At 46.9% G+C, this 16,839-nt stretch overlaps 6 protein-coding genes across 6 annotated transcripts; 2 read left to right on the top strand and 4 right to left on the bottom strand.

Annotated features, from left to right (window-relative positions):
- Positions 1–4,337: 4,337 nt before the first annotated feature.
- FOXG_15986 (uncharacterized protein) lies at positions 4,338–5,488 on the bottom strand (the record flags this gene model as incomplete). The annotated part of the gene is made up of 3 exons (XM_018396075.1): positions 4,338–5,200; positions 5,236–5,343; positions 5,401–5,488. The coding sequence occupies 3 exons, from the start codon at positions 5,486–5,488 to the stop codon at positions 4,338–4,340; spliced, it is 1,059 nt and encodes a 352-aa protein (XP_018256332.1).
- A 78-nt stretch (positions 5,489–5,566) lies between these two features.
- Positions 5,567–5,926, bottom strand: FOXG_22175 (uncharacterized protein; the record flags this gene model as incomplete). The annotated part of the gene is made up of 1 exon (XM_018402573.1): positions 5,567–5,926. The coding sequence occupies one exon, from the start codon at positions 5,924–5,926 to the stop codon at positions 5,567–5,569; it is 360 nt and encodes a 119-aa protein (XP_018256333.1).
- A 24-nt stretch (positions 5,927–5,950) lies between these two features.
- Positions 5,951–7,169, bottom strand: FOXG_22176 (uncharacterized protein; the record flags this gene model as incomplete). Its single annotated transcript, XM_018402574.1, has 2 exons — positions 5,951–5,975; positions 6,268–7,169. 2 exons carry the CDS (start codon positions 7,167–7,169, stop codon positions 5,951–5,953), a joined length of 927 nt encoding a protein of 308 aa, XP_018256334.1.
- Positions 7,170–10,059: 2,890 nt separating this feature from the next.
- FOXG_22177 (uncharacterized protein) lies at positions 10,060–10,164 on the top strand (the record flags this gene model as incomplete). The annotated part of the gene is made up of 1 exon (XM_018402575.1): positions 10,060–10,164. The coding sequence occupies one exon, from the start codon at positions 10,060–10,062 to the stop codon at positions 10,162–10,164; it is 105 nt and encodes a 34-aa protein (XP_018256335.1).
- An 813-nt stretch (positions 10,165–10,977) lies between these two features.
- FOXG_22178 (uncharacterized protein) lies at positions 10,978–11,314 on the bottom strand (the record flags this gene model as incomplete). Its single annotated transcript, XM_018402576.1, has 3 exons — positions 10,978–11,012; positions 11,081–11,220; positions 11,271–11,314. The coding sequence occupies 3 exons, from the start codon at positions 11,312–11,314 to the stop codon at positions 10,978–10,980; spliced, it is 219 nt and encodes a 72-aa protein (XP_018256336.1).
- A 606-nt stretch (positions 11,315–11,920) lies between these two features.
- Positions 11,921–13,503, top strand: FOXG_22179 (uncharacterized protein; the record flags this gene model as incomplete). Its single annotated transcript, XM_018402577.1, has 4 exons — positions 11,921–12,213; positions 12,296–12,578; positions 12,630–12,764; positions 12,820–13,503. 4 exons carry the CDS (start codon positions 11,921–11,923, stop codon positions 13,501–13,503), a joined length of 1,395 nt encoding a protein of 464 aa, XP_018256337.1.
- Between the last annotated feature and the right edge of the window lie 3,336 nt (positions 13,504–16,839).

Genomic DNA, 16,839 nt, shown 5'->3' on the forward strand with positions numbered 1-16,839 from the left:
CTTATCTCATTAAAATGGCGTTATCGACAACTGGAACACCATAACCGAAGGGTCAAGGATACTCAAATAGGAGGGCATCTCCACCGCAACAGCATACATATAGCTCGGTATAATAATTTGTTTAGGAATTCATAGGGAAACATCAGTTGAAAGTCACTAGAAGTCTCCTAGCCTAGGAAATCAGTCCCCTTTACACCCAATCATCAAATTCATACCATTAAATAAGTTCCTTCTTATCACACAGTTCATCCGCACCTTCGACCACACCCAGCTCGATGTGAGTGATGAGAGCGATCTCCCTAAGGTATTCCAAGATGCCGAGCCGTGGTCTAACCACATACAAGAAATGTCATCAGAGCTCTTTTTTCCTGGGACTAATATCACTATAGATGAGTGTATGGTCCCTTTTAAAGGCAGATCCAAAGAGACAACGATCGTCAAGAACAAACCTACGCCGGTAGGGTTCAAGATTTGGGTTGTTGCGCAACACGGCTTCTTTCTGCGGTGGCTTTGGCATGTGAAGGCATCACCATACACAGCAGTCATCGTCAAGCTGCCCTTGCCGCATGAGAAGGGGGAAAGGGGAAAGTTGAAGACTACGGTGGCTCTCAGTAATACACAGAGGGTCATTATACACCTATGTAATTTGCTGCCAAAGCAGACATATCACGTCTTCACAGATAGCCTCTTCTCCTCGCCAAATCTCTTCCGTGCCCTTCAAGAAGCCGGCTACGGAGCCACAGGCACAGCGCGCCTAAATTGCGGCATTAGTAAGGTGCTGAAGAAGGCACAAGAGAGTGATAAGTCCGGCAATAGCGCTACTTTTCAGTATAATAAGGTAAGAGTTATCTTTATAATAGATAGCCTTGTAAGTAGTTTTAACATATTTCTATATATTTCCCTTACTAATAAGTCTCTCTCTCTCTTTCTTAGGTCTCTTAAATCGCTTACAAAGATAATAGCCTCATGCTTTTCCTCTTAACTATACACAGCAGTGCTAATAAGGAATACATGGAGAAGAAGAGGAAGAAACTGGCTAATAAGGAAGCATAATTACAAGCAATAAGGGAAATCTTGAGTAGTAATACCTTTAAAATCATTCCAATACCAACAGTTACTGCTAAGTATAATAACGAAATGAACCACTTTGACCGCGGCGATTAGTTACAGTTATATATAATGTACAAGCACCGATTTCGCCGTGGCCCTTGGCAGGCGCTGCCTTAGGAGTTCCTTCTTGACGTAGCACTTGCGAATAGCTTTATTTTGCAGCTTAAAACACTATGCTCTAACTAGAAGCCCTACATAACTCTTAAAGGCTACAAGGAATGCATCTATAATGCGATTGTCAATAGATAGGCAACAGAAAGCCAGGCTAGAAAGAGGAACTGTATAGGGAAGGAAGAGGACAAGGAAGATGCTACTGCACGCCTAATTCACATATAAAAAGATATTAACTAACATACATGATAAGCATGTGCACCAAACAAGTATGTGCACCAAAAATCCCTCAGCCATCACCAATGCCAGTTTAATCAATTAATGCTCAGCCAATGACCATGCCTCAACTCTATTCTGAATTTCAAATCCTTCTTGCGCTTCAAGCGCTTCGAAACAACCCAAAATTAGGTCTCCGAGGCGCTGCTAGGTTATACCAAGTTAACTATTGGGCGTTGCGTCGCCGACAAAATGGGATCCAATCGCGACGTGACTGGATCCCGAAATCACGCAAACTAACTGATCTGGAGGAACAGATCATAATCAAGTTCATTCTCGACCTAGATTCGCGCGGATTTCCCCCACGACTACGTGGTGTGGAAGAGATGGCCAACCGACTGCTCGCCGACCGTGACGCGTCACCCGTCGGCAAGCGTTGGGCTATGAACTTCGTCAAGCGACACAAAGAGCTCAAAACGCGTTTTTTTCGTAAGTACGACTACCAGAGACCCAAATGCGAAGATCCGACTATTATTCGCAACTGGTTCAGGCTCGTGGAGAACACAATCGCTAAGTACGGCATCTGATCGGATGACATCTGGAACTTTGACGAGACCGGCTTCATGATGGGCGTCATTGCAAGTGGAATGGTCGTCACAGGTGCAGGAAGGCGTGGAAAGCCGAAATCAGTGCAGCCTGGAAATCGGGAATGGATTACTGTCATCCAGGCGATCAATGCGGAAGGTCGAGCGATGCCGCCGTTCATTATAGGTGCGGGCCAGTATCACCTCGCCAACTGGTACCGAGAAAACAACCTCCCAGGCGATTGGGCTATTGCAACATCCCAAAATGGCTGGACTGATAATGAGATGGGCCTCGACTGGCTAAAGCACTTTGATCGGTCTACAGCCAAGCGATCCAATAGTCGCTATCGTCTTCTGGTCCTTGATGGCCACGAAAGCCACCACTCGGTCGACTTTGAGAGATATTGTAAGGAGAACAAGATCATCACGCTTTGTATGCCGCCTCATTCGTCTCATTTGCTACAGCCTCTTGATGTCGGGTGCTTTTCCATGCTTAAGCAGGCATATGGCCGGGAAATTGAACATCTGATCCGATGCTCTATAACCCACATTTCCAAAACCGAGTTCTTTCCGGCTTTTTATGCCGCATTTGAGGCCACTATGACAGAGGAAAATATCAAAGCAGCTTTTAGAGGTGCCGGGCTTGTTCCACTTGACCCGGAACATGTGGTCTCGAAACTTGATGTGCAGCTACGGACTCCAACGCAAGTTGAGGAGGAGACTGGCCCCTCTACCCCATGGGTCTCAAAGACGCCAAAGACGGTGCTTGAGGCAGGGTCGCAATCGGAGTATCTCGCAAAACGGATCAGAAGGCATCACAGCAGCTCACCAGAGTCAGTTCTGGAAGCATTGAAGTCTCTTTCCAAGGGGACCAAGGCGGTCATGCATGAGATTAGCTTATTAAAGGTTATTGAGGTCCAAGATCTTGAACGGGCGAATGAGATACTAAGCCGGCGGCGGAGGGCAAAAAGAACCTGACTATAGAAAGGAGGAGCAATGAAAATAAAGGAAGGAAGGCAAGTAATTAATCAGATGGATATCGATACGCAGGTAGTGGCTGAATCGTCGAAAAGTTGTGGTCGGGAAGGGTCAGCGCGAGGGAAAGAAAGGCGTTGTGGAGCATGTGGCAAGATAGGACATAATACAAGAACATGTCAGATAGTTGTTTCGATATCTGATGAAGAGTCTGGCGATTAGTTTCAATTGATCGGATGATTTGTCGTGTTTTTGTGATCATTTCTATTTTGAAGGTTAAGATTTGTTGGTGCACATACTTGTTTGGTGCACATGCTTATCATGTACGTTATCACAATTTACAGATAATTGAGAGAAGTAATAAGAGTTAGACTGAGTCAGATATTTGGATTTTCACTCTAATGACCAGCTGCGTTTATTAAGGCGTACCTGTCCTAATCAAGCATGTAGACAAGAAATGCGCCGCATTTCCACTTCTGCACCCATCAGAATCTCCATATTCTTACCACAAATTTCTCCCCATGGCTGCAGCATACAGGATGACCTCGCTTAATTCATGGCCGACCGCTTGGCATCATTGCGGCCACGGTAAAAAAGCCCAAACCAGCTTGGAACGAAGACTATTTGTGGGCCAATGGCACGATACAGTACCCCGGAGTCCAGCTGCCGTAGAAGCCCGGCTTCGAGATATACTCCGTGGTGTCGGCCTCATGGTTGATCGAGCCACGTTCACCTTGGCCAAGACTTCATACTGATCTCGATGCTGGTTGAATACCTACTAGAAAGATGACTTTTGACCCCACGAATTCAAAGTTGAGAACTGCCTGAAAAGATATGTTGATGTATAGAAAAGGTTCATTTGTTATGTATTTAGAGTTCAACATTTTGAAACACATCAGCAGCAAGATATATACAGCTTACAACTCGGACGCGATGAAACCATCATGATGTGTCATATACTATATCTGGTTGCTCTTCTACAACGCGAGGCTGTGAAGTCTAACTGGAATGTGGATAAAGGACATAAGGAAGATAAGGATAAGCCTAGCGACTGTAATAATAGAGATAAGTATGAAGATAAAGATGACGATCATGATGGAGCTAATAAGGAATGGTATTAACAAGTACGACCAAGTCGAGACTAAGAATCATGCCAACAAAAACGATAAACATTGCACTTGTTAAGGATTTAGGTGAAGATAGGGCCACATCCTTAATACGTGTATGCCAAGAAAGTATGATGACAAAGGAAGATTTCTGCGTAGCCGCTGAGTTTATTGTGTATTTAATGACTGAGCAGTACAAGAGACTCCATCTCAAGGCGACCACAGGCTGACCCCCTCACCGACTGCAGCGATCAACCTCGCAATAGGCGGGACCATCAGAATCTGTTGACTCTGATCTCTTCACAAGGTATCTCGGTGTAGCAGAGTAGGTATTTGAGTCATGTTGCTTGCTTTTGGTGGTCCTCTGCTGCAAAGTTCGCTTCGCGTCATTGCGCACTTTTTCAGCGATGCTCTTCAAGAGCTTCCTGTGAGCTTCTCGAGCTTCCGCATCGTCCTCGTCAGAGATTTCCGGTAAACGCCAATTTGGGTACAGATTCAGATGTGACGGCCGAACTTGTATCTGGCTCTGTGAGTGCGAGCTGAAGTAATAGTGGCATAAGCGACAAGTTGGCTTGCTGGCGCCGATGTATTGCCATTGCCGCCAAAATCTATTTGGCCTTGTGATTCCGTTCTTGGTGAGGTAGTGATGAATGAGGACTTCTGCGTGTACGATTGGCCTGAAAGTTCTCTTCAAGAGTTGAATTTGGATAGCCTTATCCAGACCCATCCTGCGGAGATCCTCTGCATCCTGCATAAGCTCTGGCATCTTTACTTTCTCAAAAGCCTCCATGTGTTGAACAATAGCAACAGCTGTCAGGTCCGACTGTACAATGGGCTTGGATATGCGAGTACTAGACGGTAGTGAGGTGATCTTGAAGTCCTGAAATAGTAGCGGCCAGGCTGCTGCTGCACAAACAATAAAGTTCGCAGCTTGACGGTAGGAATGCCAACGGCCGAGATAATGTTTTAGCTCGCACCACGGCCCAGACCTTAGGAACTCGCTGCCCCTGGCTTTCGTCCTGACGGCTTTCTTGATCCCTGTCATCGCCAGCTGGGCATTATGGATCAGGTTGATCAGCCTTTCACAATCTCTCAGTGCTAGGGTAAAGTTAGTCTCGGTATGTATAAAGTACGTCGACAGAAGGAGGGAGACTTGCACTTGATTTCCTCCTGCTCGCGTATGTTGTTGACCGAGAAGTTGCATTTCTCTCTGGGCTTTTGAAGCTCACTCTTCAAGGCCTCTGTTCATCGTTGGAGTCAGTGTCATGTAGTGGGCGTTGCTATACGCTATGTCATACCATCTGCGGACTGTCGCCGTTCGTGATCTTCCAGACAAAGGCCTAAAGCCTTATCAAGTTTGTCTTTGTATTCGGTAATTCGGGGCATGTTGAAAGCTAATATCATCCTGAGTACTCTCTTCTCGAGGGCATCGGAGCTAAGATTTTGGGGGTTCTACCCGGCCAACTATAGTAAGTTCGTTACGAATCTCGCGGTTGCCCTAGTCTCCTCTTCGTCCTTCCTGTTCGCTGCAAACACGAATTCGGGCCCATTCGTCCCTTCGAGAATCGTCATGGCGGTGACCGAATTTCCACCTCGTTCATTGTCACAGACCTGGGCGAGCTTATTTACAAGCACACGAAAGGCTTCGAAGTCGGATTGCAGGTTGTCAAAGTCGACCGTCGCGTGGCTTTCTGGTTCTTCTCGGGCCAGGTTGCAGCTTTGAATCATTGCATACTCGAGAACGATTGGCTCGTAGAGAAGTCTACGCTGGAAGGGATCGAGACCAGCATAGTATTGGAACTCCGAAGTCTGGACTACCGCCATTCTTGATGATGCGTGATGATGCTATCATGGGAGAACTCCTGCCTGGTAGCTTGATGTAGCATTAGCCGAGCTATGGTGATCAAACGCCTGGAGTAAAGATAGTTAAGCAGTTTTCTGCCAGGGTTCCTAAGGCAAATGAATAATCAAGTCTAACTCTTTAATCCTTCGTACTAGGCCGGCATCATATCAGACTGAATGAATTCCCCGATATAACAGAAATTATTCTATACTAATAGCTTAATTCTGGTCAAATACTGTGTAAGTGAAATTGGGCATTTTGTATGGGGAAACTTTTTTTTTGCTTGCATATAACTAGGTTTAATTCGACGACGTGGACGAACGGCCCGATTCTTAGCGGTGCATCGTCGCTTATGGGCTCGACTGCCTCATCATCTCCCTCAGGTGACGGTCTGGACATATAGTCACAGGTAAACGAGTTGACGTCTTCTTCGATTCCAATAACCAGTGATTCTTCGCTATTAGGCTGTGCTATTGCTTCAGTCGACATAGTACCGCGCACAGACGACAAATTCGGTCTCAATCGCAGTCGCTTGTTATTCGAGGGCGATTCCTCTAAATCTGATATGAAAGGCCGCTTTTGAGATGGTGTAAGCCTATGATGAGTGCTTGCGTAGTTCAACTGGGCGCGATCGGCCTCAACGGGGATAGACCTGGGTTCACCACTTTTATCACATCCCCATAAGAAGATTTGCCAGCTTGCCGATGCTCGTTCATAAGCTCGGAGCAGCGCCGGTTGAAGATGATCTGGATAGGCGCCGTCGAGACCGTAGGTTGTATGCCGCTGCATAGGCCTGTGTCCGCTCTGCCATGCATAAGCCACTTCATGTCCCGCCGTCCCGGTCGTATCATCAAATCTACTGAAGCGTGCAGCAGCGGCATGAACATGGCCTTCCGTTATAGCAATTGAGATTTGACGGTACATCTGGACCCCAATGCCGGATGGGATACCAGTGGCAGCATTACAATACCGCCGAAGCTCCTTGGTGAATGTTGAGGCGGTCCAAGGTGTTGGTTTTAGGCCTACCTGGGAAAGTGGGGAGAAGAGAAGTGCGTTAGTATGCTCGATATGAAAACATTCACGCAAGATTGATATTGCCACTGGCCGTATATAGACGAGATACTGGAACATAAGCCGAGAGACAGGTTTGGAAAAGAAGCGGATGACATAAAACTCGTTGTTAGTGGCCAGACGAGGCTTGTGGTGCCTAGTTATGGAGCACATTTTTGCACCCCATAAGCCAATACCTCGCTCTCTTGAAGCAGTATTGAAACGCTCTAGCGTCAACAGCTCCGTAATCCGTGCGCACTGGCCGCCGTCAAAGTTACAAAGCACCATTAGTCCCTTCAAGTGATCATCGTGAGCTTCCAAATATGCGCGAGCGGCTTTGGCATCTCAGGTACTCTGGTTTTGACCCTGTTCTTGGAGCAGACCGTCGACCGGGGATATGCATGCTCTCAGTAGTAACTCGGGGTAGGCATCTGTTAGCTGATTGACGGGATCGGATACGAAGGAGTAGCCCGGTGTTGTCGTTGATAGATTATCTCGAATCAGCGACAAATCGATGTGAGTAGGCTCCCAATCATACATCAAACGGGAACAGGATGCTGTGACTGAGCGTAGCACTTTACAAGCCAGGCCACGAGAGTCCACCATCGAAAGTCGTTAGTTGCCATTCCAGGACAGTACCTCGCCGTCATCGCTCTAATGGAATCGGAAAGTGGACCCTTGAGACCGCCGAAGAGCGTTGCCGTAAGACAAGAGACTCAAGAATTCGCCCATGGGCGATAACGTGCCATCACACATGCACTCGCGCCGGGCCGCATTGAGCCTTCGCAGCAGCCCGTGACGCGGCGGGCGTGCAATACCACCGTAGATACGTGAGAAATGAGGCAGCACGGCTTCGAGAAAGACCAACCGAGAACAGTACATAAGTCTCGCTAGGATAGGGGTGAACCGGTGAGGCTGGAGGTATTCGTTGCCGTCAGGGGTTGACAGCCCGCGTACAGCACTGAAGTACACCAACATCGTCGAGCTCGCGAGCCCACCTTCAAAGTCCTCGGTGATAGCAAAGTAACAAAAGCGTAGTAAGATGTCGGCCGCGGGGTCTTGGGAGAATTGCTCCTGGTTGTCCAAAGGCCAAGCGGAAGTTGACTCGGCGTCAGAGAGATTACCTGCTTCTATAGCCACTCTACTCTGACTGTCGTATTCCGATTTGTCCTGTTCATCACTCTCCTCATATTCACTTTCGTCCTCGCCTTCATCCTCTTCATCATCATTATCATCATTCTCCTCTTCTTCACCCTCATCATCGCCACTCTCATCACCGTTCATACTCTGCCCTCCATCCTGGTTCTCGGTACGGTCCATATCAGCAGGCCCCTCAGACTGCCAGATGCCATCCACCCAGAGCTCACGGAGAGCTCTAAACTGATGTTTGTTTATCGTTCGGCCTGAAATTGCCCCGCATAGTTATCGGCAATAATCTGCAGAATCGAACCCAGAAGCAGATAAAGCGCTTCAATTCCTTCCGGTAGAGCTTCTTTGAAGATGACTTTGCTACCAGCTTAAAGGTCGCTTTGTAGGGGCGGTCTGGGAACCTGGAACGAAGCCACCTTCTCAGGCATATATCAGTCCTCCGAACGGTCTCGCCGCATTGGTCGAGGAGGCGATCAAGTGCTACCATTATCAATGCCAACCTTCATTTATCTCGCACCAGGCTATAGATTACTTCTTCTCCCTGGATACCCAGGGGCATAGGCTAGTTGGTTATATAATTAGGTAACTCCGTAAGTGCAACTAGGATATCACGATATATATATTTGAATATCGTTTCCCAGCCTATATGCCGCATCTAATTCGCCTGTAAGGCGATATATGCCATTGCTACACTGTCATATAGTCTTATATGGCCTCCCTCTATATCCCTTAATCTTGCATGTTTATTAGCAAAGAGCTTTTCGGCAAGGTGCTTAACGGCATCGGGACTAGCTTGCAGGAGAGTACTATAAGATAGAGAGCCACGGCTGGGGTTATTATCGGTGATAACCTATGGCCTTCGTATGTAGTTCGCTGACCAGCTCTGAAATAACAAGCCTTGCTAGATGTGATCACATAGCCAGTGTCGCTTCTGCTGCCGAGCTGCGAGCTTGATGTCTTTGCTGTGCCTTGACTTCATATAGGCTAGTAAGACCTTTTCGCTGATAAAGCGAATACCACAATGTTTACAGGCCGAACCCTTATATACCATAAGGTATAGGTGAGGCGGCGAGCCGTTTGGTCGCAGTGGAAGTATCCCTGGGTTTAGAAGATTAAGAGAATAGATTGGTGGCTTTAAACCACGGCGGGCAGACTTAGGTATATGATGCTTGTCGCCTGGGTGATGCGGCGCGCATATAAGGTTAATAGCAAAGCCGCATTTGATGCAAATTATTGCTAGCTCTGGCGAATTGTAGTATAAGCCGAGACTCTTAAGCTTTTAAAGCTAACGCGGCTACAATGTGATAACAGTATCCGTATATATCGCAAGGCCTCTTATATTAATAAAGTTAAGAAGGCACCAAGAGGATCAGACACCCTCTATAAAGTTGTATTTAGCCAAGAATAAGGAGAGAGCTTGATTACTACTCCCTTCCTCCTAATCGACACAATGGAAATTACTACACGCTGTGAAGTCTAAGAGCGCGGTCATCTATATGGTTAGCACAGGCCTTTGTAGAAGAAACGCGGCGCATTTCGCATTCTCGGTTTACAGGCCCAGATAGAAATACAGCGCATTTCCTGAGGGGAAATTCGGGGTAAGAAAATGGAGATTCTGATTGGTGCAGAAGTGGAAATGCGGCGCATTTCTGGTCTACATTCTTGAGTACGGAATATCGTCACCTTCAGATTATGCGAAACTCCGTGGCCGACGAACCAGTTACCAAGCGATAGCAGAAGTACTACAACCCGTTTCAGGCGTATTGTAAGTGCCCTCAACCGGTCTCCAGATGCAGTATGGTAAAAGAAGAAGCTTCTTCGCCTGATGGCATCGATAAGATAGACAAGCTCGAAACATAGCAGTCGTCGTGGGAGGAGAGGGACAACGATGTTAGAGACCCAATAACGTATTAGCATGAGTGCGGACGGCGGTATTCTCATCTTTCACGAAATGGCGTTAGACTTCCTTACGATTCAGCCGATGTCAGCAGAGTGTGATGCCTCTACGAAGCAGGCTTAATGCTGGTATTATAAGTATGTGCCAAGTGTTGCAGTTGTGGTTACAGGCTGGGGTGATCGACGACCTGGACGAATTGTTTCTTTCAGTCGGGGAGAGTACTGGTACTGGGGCGGATGAGATATCGTGGGTAGCAGTGGGATGTGAATATGGTTCACACAGACTCATGCGATGCGAAAATGGGCTCCGTTTCGCGTTCACTATTGATAGTCGAAAATAAGAACGGGCCTATTTGAACATCGGGTGATCCGTGTCGAATTCGAAATATATAATTGGTCGAGAAGTAGAAACCGGGCCCGTTTCTGTATTTAATACTCAGTAGGCCTTATAGTTAGCTTTCTTCTCTCCCTTATATCTCTTTCCTTTCCTCTCTCATTTCATATCTCTATCCCTTATTATAATTGCGTAAATAGCAGAGCAAGACAGCTTTTTCTACTTAGCTAACCCAATCCCAAACCCTAGTTAGGCGACTCAATCTTAAACTCTAACTGATCTACCCTAAAATCTCCTTTAAACTCCCCTTCTTAATATCATAAAGATACCACTTAATATTCTCCTTTAACTCCTCTCTTACTAATTTACTCCCCTTAAGGAATTTAACGTCCCTGACAACACTATTTGGGAGATCACTGACGGCGCCGAAATCAACACTCTCCACCTTCATTTCTGCTGCAGCCCGAGGGTCCCGCTGTTTGAGAACACTGCGCACCTTCTCGTTGGTGAAGTGTGTACTTCTGCAATCTGTATGGTGGATTATCATGACTTGTTTAAAGGTGATAAGATTATCGAGAGCGAGTATGTCGTTAAGGAGGGGCTTTACTTGACCCCTACGTTACGGAGAATTCCTGCTTCTGTTGATTGTTAGCTGTCGGGGAAGTAAAAACAATTGAAGAGTGATGGGAAGAAAGAAAACACGCACCCCCGAAGTTGAGACCTAAGATGTAGGAAGGGTCGCTACGAGGGTCGGCACAGGCGACGACGAGGGTTTTTGCAACGGCGACTTGGTTCTCGGCCAGGAATTGGAATGTTGGTTCTGGTTTGTGAGATGTCATGACGGTCCTATGTTTGGTTAAGGCTTAAAGTTAGGGGAGCAGGTGGAGAGGACGGACTTGTTGCGAGCTAGAAGCTCTTCGATCGTGATTTTTTCGGCCATTTTGAATTGGGTTGGTGCTGAATTTGTTTGGCGAAGCTGATAGTTAAATAAATCCTTAAATTGGTGTTGGAAGAATTTGCTGTGGAATGGATACTCGAGTGTGGAAATGTCTGACGTTTATATACTCAAGTATGGCTGTCGTCGAGTCCGGACCAGGCTGAATGTAGAATAAATGCAGAGTAAGCAATTCGAAAAAGGAACGAGGTGGATATGATTAGAACTGATCCTTTAAAAATTAGGAGCAGTGAGGGGTTCGGAATCAATCTAGACCTACATCGAGAAATCAACTTGTTGAATAAGTTCATAGGTTGTGAGAAAGTCCACGCCATACCCAAACGAGGCAGTAGCACCCTGGTTGAATAAGTTTACAGCTTACGAATCCACGCTATACCCGACGGAGGCAGTAGTACCCTGGTCCACTTTCTTAGCTCCACGAATCATGTCGATTTCAACTTTTCAAAAACATGTTGACAAAGCATATGGGCACGCCGTCTCTGGCCTGATCCTCGGCTTGATTACGACGTACATGCTATATGAACGCATCACTTGCGTGGGATTTTTCTATGTCTTGCCAGGATACTAATTTCTCAATCGCGACTAGTCAGCATGGTTGCGTTCGTCTTCATCACCTCAACTGGGCGGCCAGGCCAAGCGGAGTCAGAAGTGGATAGACATGGGATTCGACGCCACACTATGCGCAGTATGGCAATCGCTCGGCGAGCGAAGGGTGACTATGGACAACATAATCGGCGACAACTTCCTCTCTTCCTCGAGCCTACTGCAAGTAAGGTGAAAGAAAATACATCTCTCCAGCAAGAACTGTTCAATTCGGCACTAGAGGTCGCCCATATGGTACCCTCGCCTCTTTCGGCACAAGGTTATGAGCTCGCAAAACTCACGTACGGGTTTCGAACTCTTATCACTGTCGGCTCTAGCTTCTGTGCACCTCAGTAGAGCTTCTGTCCGAATACTAACTTCCAGACCCACGAGACTGCAAAAATTGGCCCAATTGCGCCATCCTTCGTGGCTGGACTTCGTCCCTGCACGGTATGCGGAAAGCGGATTGCTCCAAGCCGCCGTCGACTGTACTTTAGCTCGAGCGCACCGCTCGCTACATCCGGATTCGGGGATCTCAGAAACTGCAGTGGTCAAGCTCTACCTGAAAGCCCTGTCTCAGCTCCAGGAAGCGTTAGGGGATAAGCTGGAGAGACGATGGGCGCGTGCAGATGTGCTATGTGCGATTAAAATACTCGCGTTTTATGAGGTAAGGCGCGTTGAATGTTGAAGTGGTCATTTGCTTACAGTACCTTTTTAGTTTCTGCAATTCTCCCAGTCAGCACAGTGGCTCCACCATATTACTGGTGCGCAAAAGTTGATGAGACTTCGAGGTCCGGAAAATTATTCAACAGATTTCGAGCAGCAGATGTTGATGTCTCAAACGGGCACAATAGTGAGTAAACTGTATGTGGCATATTGCATGTGAAATAGTTTGCTAATATTGCTAGTTTCACGAATCTATGTCTATCGGCGAAGACTGTTTCCTCGAGGAGCTAAAGTGGAAAGCACTTCTGTCATCAATCGCCACTGTTGAGAGACCGACGAACATAATAAAGAGTCTTGATTGCCACCCCGTGCTCTCCTCTCTTTGGATACACGCAAGCCCAGCTGCTCGTCTCTTTAGGCAGACAAGTGTTTGTGTCAATGGTACCGGAGCTAATGACCCAGGAACGATTCTACAATTGATCCTTGAAGCGTATCAGACATGCCAAAATCTTCTTACATGGCGTGAAGATTTTGTCAAATTTGCCGCTGAGCTACAGCCCGACCGGCACAGTTCCAGACTCCGCGAGCTCCTCGGGGTATCCTTTGCCGTCCAAATCGTGCTAAATCGGTTAATTATAGCACTACAGCCTCGTGCAGCAGCAGCTAGAACGTTTGAAAACGAGACACAAGCATTCGCAGATCGAATTATTGTGCTCTGCCACGAGGCAACGGAAGAATCCTTACCTATATCTAATATGCTCTTGGCTGAGAAGATTGTTATTGCAAACGCAACGAAAGAGAGTGAAGATGATTGGATGTGGGCTGTTTCAGGAGAAACATATAGTACTTGTCAAGGGATTCAATGTATACCTGCAACTATCTTCGAACAGTGGTACATTGCTCTAGGCAGTCGGGATGTGGACTAATAGATAGCTACACAATCAAGCATAATCACAAGCCCAATGAAGAACAACCTGCTTTACATCTAAATATATCCTACCCCTTTTGCAAAGTGTTTCTTTCGGTGAAAACACACTCGCGGATACACGCGCTCAGGGTGCGGCCGTCGTAGTGCGGCATCTCACCTCGAGTTGCGGGGGACGATATGGAGATTGCGGTCAAGGCACATCCGTGAAAGCACACCCGAATTTGAGGGAAACTTGGGATAGAGGCCGAAACGCTGATTGGTAGGTTGGGCTGGCGGGGTTTCCCGATCAAGGAAGTAAAAGGGTCCTAATATGGTCTTTCCCTTGCTCAGCTGAGAAGAACGGAAAAAACAAATGAAAGGCCGAACGTGACGAGAAGAAGAAGAAGTAGAAGCAGGAGAAGGGAAGAAGAAAAGGAGAAAGGTGAAAAGAGCACGACAGCAGATCGCACCTGTATAAAACACGTCACTATCAGACACTAGTCTTTCCCGCAGGCCTGAATTGGAAGAGGAGAGTGGATAGCTGCTATAGGTTTGCCGAGTCGATGCCATGCTGTGTCCTGCCTCTCTCCAATGACAGACAATATTATCCCACGCAGTAGTGAGATATCGTGCAATGCAACTATATCCATCTGATATAGCAAGCTGTTCAATTAATAGCAACCCTTTGCAATGTAACCGTTACCCCAGATCGGCACTAGCTAACCCCAAGCACCAATAAGCAGCTCGGCTTCGACCAAGACGATACGGACCAAATTTGTTAACCCCACAACCCCATTTTGGTGGCCGATTTGACCCAAATCGCCTGCGAATAGTTCTTAGATTCAGCCCTCTTGCCACCTCAAATAGCTCGCTTCCCGGCCCACTAGAGAATAGTCGCTGATAACAGACTCCTGTTCTCCACGGACTGTTGCTCCTTTCTTCATCTGTCATAGCAGCTGAGCGACGTCCACCTTTAAGTTCCATGTCCCAATCATGCTTAACCCTGAGATGTTCTCGAATCCGCCTCAACTCTGTGCCCACATATGGGCAATTGGACCGAGACGACGTGCTTTGCTCTGGGATAAACTCACACCGAATACCTCCAGTGCCTAGCGGACCTAAAGCTGCGATTGGCGGTGCATCATCGGGCCTGGGTGGTAGATTAACGTGGGCCTCTAGCTGACCCTCAAAGATATCATGCTTAGATGCCCACTCTTGCGCAAGACTGATCTCCTGACTGTTAAGACTATGCGGAGCACTGCGAAGATGTAGCTTTACTTGCTTCCGCGTACCCATGGTCTGGCATATGCGGCAGCAGAGAAGCCGGAGTTCTGACTCATATGTAAAGTACTCCATTGCAAACAAATTCAATAAGATTAAAATATTACATTAACCTTTCAAATTTGTTAATTGTTATACAGCATTAATGCTTTTCCTGAATCCCTTTGTTCTACATTGGAAGTTCAAGTAGAATTTGACCTGGATGAAATTAGACATGGGAATTGATAGAGCGGCATGATGTTTTTGATACAGAGGCATGACCTTACAGCGGCATGACTTTCACGGGCTTTGATTCGCTAAATTTTTAATTGTTAGTAGATTATGGATTCTGCCCCCTGCACTAAAAGTACTACAGCTTTAGCTCCCCACATTTCTTCGACCTTAGTTTCCGAAGCAGTCGTGATAGCTCAAGGCGCGTAGACGCGTTCCCAGATCCTAACCCAATATGTTTTATCGCTTCCAAAATGTCGTCCCCTACAGTAGAACGACGTATAGGCCTTCGCAGGCCGCGAAGCTCAAGCCCCAGCAATTAAATACACCGCGAAAAAGGACAGCGAACAAGCCGACAAGCCAGGTTTAGCCCTCCTTTACTCGTAAATCGACCGAACTCTGCAAGCAGTTCCGCCTCAAGCATCGGTCAATACTATGGGATCAGCGACGAAGACACGCTAAGCAATCTCTTTGCTTCTTATCCACAGACTTTTTCGACCTTCCCACGGCCCCGCGGCTCGCAGGGCCTCCACGAACCTGTGTGGAATCTGCGGTTTGATCAAGAGATTCACCTTCAAAATGACTTTCCATCAGGGAGAACACGACTTCAGCGAGTCAAAGCCCTATTCCAGGCCCCGAAATCGATCCTCTATCTAGCATCCGGAGGGCGAGGAGTCAATGGGAGCTAGTTGACAGCGATGAGGATATACTTCCTTCTATAGTAGTCAGAGTAGAGCCTCAGACATGTTTCCTGAGCAATAAACAGAGCAAGAATCTTCCATTCAAAACGAGGCCTCTTGAGACACCCTGCTATGCCAAGATCTTGAGCACTGGGAGGGCTTCAGGCAAGAATAAGGTCCTGTTAAGAGAGCTGGTCACGCTGAGTTCGTCAGGAAGTATATATGGGTCTGCGCGGAACTGGCCAATTGGATGTTCTAAAAAGTCATGCCGCTGTAAGGTCATGCCTCTGTATCAAAAACATCATGCCGCTCTATCAATTCCCTAAATATATCAGATGTTATTTCAAATCCAGTGGTTTAGATTTTTCTTAGCATAGAATTTTGGCATATTTAAATAAATCGTTTGGCAGTTTGTCGGATTGCATTTGATTTGTAGGCAGCGCTACATTTAGCCGTGAGAGTGATAGCCGATGGCTGATAGTGCAGCTTGAAGCCAACTGGGATAAGTGATCGACTGGATTTAAAAGGGATTAAACGAATTATTGAATCTACGTGAATCAGCTTTTGTCTCTTAAATTAATACAATACATATTACTAATAGAGAAGAGGCCAGAAGCGACCGGGGCCCTAGGCCCTGTTAGTAAACATGATCGCAGCTGTGTGTTTACTGGATATGAATACACGGTAGGGCAGTGCAAATACTCAATACATACGAGACCACCCCCTCCCCTCCCTCATTGATGCAGGGTTACATTTTAGGTTACGGTGAGTGACAGCAGTGCCATGTATGAAATCTGACCTTTAAGTAATTCTGCCTTACCCCGCTCGTATCGATAGGCTGACTTCTCAGTGTTTGGGATGTACATAACTGGGGGACTTTCCACTCAAGGCTTTTCTGCAGCGTTCTATCGTTAAATAGCCCCAAGTGAAACAGAAAGCAAAAGCCCTGCGGCCTATATTTGATTCCTCTAGCCTAAAATCAGGTTGTTTACCTAAGACCAGTCGTAACAATTCTATTACGGTAAGTTACGAGGGCTAACTATGACGTTCATCTTCAGAGCACGGTTAAATATCGTCAGACACCCTTATCTACTATGGAACAAGATCTACCAAGCTTTCAATCTGACGTTACTGCCCTGCAGCCACACTCTTGTACTTGTTGCCAGAAGCTGCTGATCCATAAT

Source organism: Fusarium oxysporum, genomic scaffold (genome assembly GCF_000149955.1).
Source record: "Fusarium oxysporum f. sp. lycopersici 4287 supercont2.30 genomic scaffold, whole genome shotgun sequence".
Classification (NCBI taxonomy): domain Eukaryota; kingdom Fungi; phylum Ascomycota; class Sordariomycetes; order Hypocreales; family Nectriaceae; genus Fusarium; species Fusarium oxysporum.